The sequence below is a fragment of the Varanus komodoensis genome, unplaced genomic scaffold (assembly GCF_004798865.1).
Source record: "Varanus komodoensis strain SLA01 unplaced genomic scaffold, ASM479886v1 scaffold13_3, whole genome shotgun sequence".
NCBI classification, from domain to species: Eukaryota; Metazoa; Chordata; class Lepidosauria; order Squamata; family Varanidae; genus Varanus; species Varanus komodoensis.
The window spans coordinates 2,145,631-2,152,485 of record NW_025335409.1 but is presented as its reverse complement, the minus strand read 5'-3'; the positions used below and the strand labels follow the sequence as shown (position 1 = coordinate 2,152,485).

Genomic DNA, 6,855 nt, shown 5'->3' with positions numbered 1-6,855 from the left:
AAAACTGTACAAGGTGTAGTTACAAGATTTTGCCTAGACTACGGGATGATAGATGATTTAATTTGTTTCACCAGTGATGTTGTGATGAGCAAACTGCCACTGCAAGTTGGACAGAGAGTTGTAGCTCTTGTTGAAGAAGATAAAACATCTAATGGATTAAAGGCAGTCAGGGTGAGATTAAAATGACTACAGAAGCTGATCAAGTTTTTGTTGGAACAGCCTATAAAATAAAGCTCTGCTTTATCTTATGACATCCAGATGATTAGAGTGGGAATACACAGGGTTATTCCTATGTAAAGGGTTAACTCAGACACTCACCAAAATTGGTCTTGAGGTTCTTGAGTATACAGATGCTTTGGCTTCACCACCTCTGTGAGGAGTGAAAATAGCATTGGATTCAGGCTGTGTCTGATAATTGCTTGCTGCCTCACTAATGTTGTGATAGATGTCCATTCTTCTTGGGAGGGCTTATGAAACAAGGTACAATGTTCAGATAAAGGGAACAGACAACCTGGATCCATTATTACTTTCTACACAGTGACAAGATGGCCAGAGTGGATGCATATATCCCAAACAATATGAAATCAAAAGCTTGTAAGAATATTTCTGTTAAGAAATCATTAGTATCTTCAAATATCTGAACACCTTTTCAATCTATATCATATAATACTATATAATACTAGCAGCTTCTGAGAGCCTGTGTTGTATATTCTCCAGAAATAAGTACAAGTTTCCCTAAAGTTTTGTCTGGGTTCCATAGAAATGAACAATCTAGATGTATTACAGTATGATTCTTGATAGAACTATAGTTGTGTACTAGTCAAAAAAGAAGCCTCTCATTGATTTTGTCAAGAGGGGTGGTGGGAGTAGGCATGGCATTCACAAAACAAAAAAAAGGTTGCATTTTTGGGTATTTGGATATTAAGTGTTTAACGCAGTCTATTGCTAGTATTGTAGATGGAGGAATATGTCCAGCCACCAGTAGGTGGCAGACATGCACCACTGGTTGAAGTTCAAAGGCTTGCTTGCACAATCAGATTGACAAGGCTTGGAGTGGTTATAGGTCCTAAATAATTCAAAGTGGTATGTAATTAGAAAGGTAAAGCTAAGTTAGATACAAGCACACCTTCAGAAATATCCTTTAGTTGTTTGCAGGGATGACAGAAAAGTATTGATACATGTAGGAATACAGAACATAGGTAGGAAAACATAAAAAAGACTTTTTGCCATGAAATTACAAGATGCTTCCAGTAGCTTGCCCTGGAGAAAGACTGATCAGCTCTGTTGAGAATTAAAAATCAGAGTACCAGAAATAAAGTTCACATGTACAAAGAAATCAATGGAAAAGCAAAGTGGAGAAAAAGCTATCATATAAGATTACATCAAACCCAAACCAAAGAGAAAAAGACCCGACATATAAAGGAAAATTACAAACAAGAACACTGCATACTCCACTGTGTGCCTTTGCACTCGCTTCATTTCAAGAGTATTTCTGCTCAGTATTCCTAATGAGCTGAACAGGAATCCTTTTCAACAGATACTAATGGACATAAGGAAAACAGTAAGAATTGAAGCACTTCATAATCCATCTGTCTGAGAGCTCTTTATCCTCTCAGATATTCCTTCATAACAAGACAGCTATTCTGAAATAAAGTTTAGGTGGTAATTGTTGATATTGCATAAAATAATTTAAGCAAATAAAAGAGCTTGCCTTTATGAGCTTTCAAGTAAATTTACTGATAAACCAAGTTGTAAACAGCAACAAGACCCAATTGATGTGTATGATCCATTACTAGAAAAACAAAAGTCAGTGGTGCAGTCCTGAGTGAAGGGAGGTAAGAGAAACTGTGTTTCTTGATATGCTGTGCATGGGTTATATCAGCAACTGCAGATTTTTTCTCCATTTTGTGTTCTTGTGCAACTCCAGTTTTGCCCATAGAACAGCTTATCTTGGATCACATATTGGGAGAAGAAATATTGAGCCGTATCCTTACCTCCTTCCTTCCACAGAGATCAGTTAAGCCATTCATTTAAAAAAAACTTCTGTACACACCCCTTAAGAGGAACTTGCATAGAGTTGTGAGAAGGGCCAACTTCCCTTATTCTTTGTTCCTTTCTCTGACAGTGGATAAGTAGTGGCTTAAGAGAGAAATCCAAATCTATTTGTATGGGTTGATTAATGCAACAGAATATATACCCAAAAGCCCCCAATCAAATCTGCAGTGCTCTTGGAGTATCAAATCATTTCCCAGCACTGCTGCGATGGCTGCATACTTTGGCAGGCTATTTAACAAGAAATTCAAAGTGTAGCCATCTACTTAGCTTTCATAAATTCCTCAGTTGGTCCTTGATCAGTTTTGAAAGTCTTTTTGAAATACATACTATTCCCAAGCCTGGCCTCCAAAATAGCATCTCTTTCTCCTGAATTTTTCTCATAGATTACATACATTGTAGCAGCTTGAGAATAATGGTCCTGCATTGAACTCTTGCAGCTATTATTGGGCCAAGATTTCTGTGGAAGGTCAATGAAACTCATAGATAAAAGCTGCCAATATTCTTTCTAGACTTTCAAGGAATGTCTTCTGCCTTCAGAGCTAAGGATTTTGGACTGCAGACCTATGATACCAACTTAGTGCTTACACAGAATGGACTTAGCTGCATGGCTTGCATTTTCTGGTGGCATTCATCTCCACATTCACTATTTCCACATTTACTTCCCTTTCCCTCTGCAAGGGTGGAGGAACTATTAGAATGGTCTGAAACCAGAGGACATTAACAACTCCAGGCCAATTACTAACATTCCCTTTGTGGGCCAGATGCTTGAGCGGATGGTAACAAGGCAGTTCTAGGCACTCTTAGAGGAAACATCATCTGGGTCTATTTCAGTCCAGTTTCAGGCTTGGTTTCAGGACTGAAACTGCCTTGGTTGCCCTGGGGATAACCTTTGTCATGAGAAAGATAGGAGAGTGCATTCCTGTTAGTTCTCCTGGACTTCCGTGGCTGTCAATACCGTTAGTCATGGTATCCTTCTGGATAGGCTGGTTGGGATGGGAGTTGGAGGCACTGCTTTGCAGTAATTCTACTCTTACCTGACCGGCCAATTCCAGAAGGTGGCCCTGGAGGGGGTAGTGTCATGTGGTGCTGTGGGGTTCCATCCTATCCCCCATGTTGTTCAACATTTACAGGAAACTGCTGGGAGTGGTCATCAGGAGGTATGCGTTGATGTCACTCAGGCTACCTCTCATTTACATCTAATTCAGATGTGTCTGTGACAGTTCAGAACTAGTGTCTGGCCAGTAGTGGATTGGATGAGAACTAACAAATTGAAACTTGATCTAGACAAGAGGGAGATACTATCGGCAGGTGGAACCTTAGTCCAGAGGGGGGATATCTTCCCTGTCCCCCTAACATTCCCCCTAAAGGACTGAGTGTGGAGTTTGAGGGTTCTCTTGGACCCAGAATTGTCCCTGGAGTTCCAGGTGCAATTGGTGGTCAGGAGCACCTTCCATCAACTTCAGTTGATACATCAACTGTTCCCCTATCTGGAAGGGCAGAATTTAGCAATAGTAATCCATGCTCTAGTAATCTCCCATTTAGATTAATGTAATGTGCTCTACATGGGGCTGCCCTTGAAAATCATCTGGAGACTTCAGTTCTTACATAAGGCAGCCTGCCTTTTGACAGGGACAGGCAGGTATGAATGCATAAGCCTTGTTCTTTATTGTCTACATTGGTTACTGGTTGACGTGCAGGCCCACTTCAAGATGCTTAAGTTAACTGATAAAGCCCTAACACCTTAGGACCTGGATATCTGAAGGACCATATTTTCCCTGGGTCCTAAGGTCATCTATGGAGATCCTTCTCTGGGAGCCACCTCTAAAAGAAATAAGGTTGCCATGAGGGGAAGGGTCTTCTCACCTGTGGTGCCCTGATTATGAAATCCGTCCTCAAGAGAGGTGCACCTAGGACTGACCAGATATATTTTGGTGCGAGGTTTAAAACCTTTTTATTTTCACTGCATTTTAATTATTAAATAATAATGTTGGATTTTATATTGGGATATATTAATATGGTTACCAGCATTTTGGGATTTGATTTTATTCTTGTATTACAGATTATTATTACTTATTATTGTTGGTGGTGAAGTTCTGCTCCAATGAAGTTAACTGTCCTGTGATACATTGTATGCATATTATGTTTTTATATTGTTTTAATCTGGACACCATTCTGAGAGCTGTCTGCTAACTGAACAGTTTATAAGAGCCTTAAATATCTCTACAACAGTCTGGAGCACAGTGACTTTAAGCCTCATGGCTACCTGACTGGCTTCAGTGTTTTGGTGTCCTTCAGAGACATTTCGTAAGAAGTCTTATAATATTGGTAAACATCAACTTCAGTCTAGTCCTGGTTATCCATTGTTTTGTTCAACTTTCTTCTTAGTAAAGCTCCAGGATGAATTGCAGATAAATATTTCTAGAATACTTTTGGTTATACAGGTATCCCTTGATTAATGCTGTTAATTGATCACACACTATTGCCACATGTATGGTAAAAATTACAATTTGTCCATAATCTATTACTGTATTAACAATTCATCATTTGATACTATTTTAAGGAAGACAAAATATGATTGCAAAGTAAATATTAAATGTACTTATATTAATTATTACAATTTTTGTTGAAAAAGTTTTCAAGAGTCATCTGATGAGTAGTTCACGGCAAATTTAAGAAGGCATGTAAATTAAAACTCTGCTGCGTATATCAAGGGATCATCACAAACCATGTTAATCAAAACCTACATTAATCAAAACCACGTTAAGCAAGGGATACCTGTAGCTTTTAAGCAACATTGCACCATCTTTGGCCTGTCAGAGTGGGGTAAGGAGACCTCTTAAAAAGGAGTTCAGTTGCCCACCTATATGACCCTCAGAGATCCAACGATAAGCCCCATCTGTAGGAAAATCCCATTTGTTTAACGTTGCAGGTAGAAAGCATCTGTGATAAATGGGAAGATAGCAGTGCTTATGAAATGGACTCTGATACTAGGACTCTGATTGGCAATATTACATCTATAACTGCTGAAGGTGGACATATAAATCAGACAGTCTCCTTCCTTATGAAAGATGTTTGTGAAGGTAACTTTTATATTTTTCCTAGGACTTCTTACAGTAAACAGCTGAGAATTTGTTGCAGAGTGTTTTTTTAAAGTAATATGTAAGTACTGATAGCTGTGAACTGGTTTTTTAAAGGTTATTTTTGAATATGTTAATATATGATATATGTCACTTGACTTGCTTTCAAGAGTTGTTTTTGTTTATGGGAGGAAAAACTATTCCTGAATAGTTTATCTTATTTTAGATGTAATCAGAAATACATGGACTGCTGAAATGTAGTATTTTCCTTTTTCTATTTTGAAATTTTACTTTTGGCCACCAGTGTTCAAAAATATACTGCAATTAATTCCAGTTCTTAGACAGCTAGGTACATTGTCTTTTACCTGTCTTGTTTAGGCAACATAGTCTAATAAAAGTGACTCCATTTGGGAGATTTCCTGCTTCAGCCTAAATTATCTCATAGGGTTCTTGTGAGGATAAAATGGAAAGTGGAATGAAGATATGTAAACCACCTTGGGTTCCTTGAGAGAGGGGAAAAGGTGAGATAAAAATGTAATAATACATACAAATAAGCCTCTTATAATTTTACTTTTAAGGCTTTGATCCTTATAAAGGAGATTGGGTGCAAGCAGAATATGTTATAAACCCAGCAACTTGGACCAGTGAAGCAATTTCTGTAAACCCCTTGAGGTATAAGAGAATTGACAAGGTATGTATCATACCTGATTGTATTTGGGGATTTCTTGGAAATGTTTTTTCAACCAATGAAAGAAGGATAAGTAACCATAAGGGGAATTATTGTAACATAAATATCCAATGTAAGAGAATTTGAATTATATCCGAATAGCTTTGAAACCTGTTTCTAGCAGTAAAATCAGTAGAAGTGGGCTTCTTAACCTAAAAGACCACACTGCAAATCCTAAGCAATTTGTCTGTCATGGCTTCCCTACAAGGAACCTATAATTAAGTTGAGTTTAATATATTTGCTTTCTGTGGCACTATTTATTTATTTGGGGTTCCCCGACCCATTCCGGCCATCCAATCACTTTTGTCTCTGGATGGCTCACAACAATCTATAAATATAACAATAAATAATAACATTTCTATCCTAAACAATAATAAAGTAGATACCTATGACTGAAATATATAAAATTAATAAAATATGTTAGATTAAAATAATTCTAATAATAATTTTAAAATATTGGTTAAATAAAAAGGTCTTGACCTGATTCCAAAAAACATATAAAGGTGGCCTTTGAAGATCACTTGAGAAACTGTTTTCACCAATAATTCCAAATGGCTTTATTTGTACTTAGGTTAAAAGGCAGACATTGATTAATGCACATAAGTTATTACTGCATCAAATTTTAATTGGGGCGCACCGCCGAGGGAATGGGGAGTTTTTGATTGTTTTTATAATTTTATTGTATTTTAATCTGTTTTAATTTGTTTTTATGGAGTCGTTCCTGGCCATGTCGACGTTTGTGTTTCCTGGGGAGCACGGGGGCGCCGCCATTGGGGTGGTCATGGGCAATGGACATAACAGCGGTGGGGGCTTAATTTGTCCGTGTAGAAGAAGGAGGGACAGATGGTTGACACCTGTCCCTCCTTCTGGTTTTGCCCCCAGCCAGAGGGTTCCAGGTAGTTTTGTCAACCGCCCCTCGGGCCTGACGGTGCTGCTGCTCAATGCCAGGTCGGTCAACAATAAATCTTCCCTCATCCATGACTTGATTGTGGATGA

The 6,855-nt window shown here is 38.2% G+C and overlaps 1 protein-coding gene across 1 annotated transcript in view; it reads left to right on the top strand.

The window, feature by feature from the left end:
* MOV10L1 (Mov10 like RISC complex RNA helicase 1) overlaps positions 1 to 6,855 on the top strand; it is a 42,958-nt gene continuing 36,103 nt past the window's right edge. Inside the window, exons 1-3 of the mRNA XM_044423258.1 lie at positions 1 to 171; positions 4,985 to 5,135; positions 5,711 to 5,823. Of these exons, the coding sequence (XP_044279193.1) occupies positions 46 to 171; positions 4,985 to 5,135; positions 5,711 to 5,823 (390 nt within the window). The 5' untranslated portion in view covers positions 1 to 45. The remainder of the gene's footprint in view (positions 172 to 4,984; positions 5,136 to 5,710; positions 5,824 to 6,855) is intronic.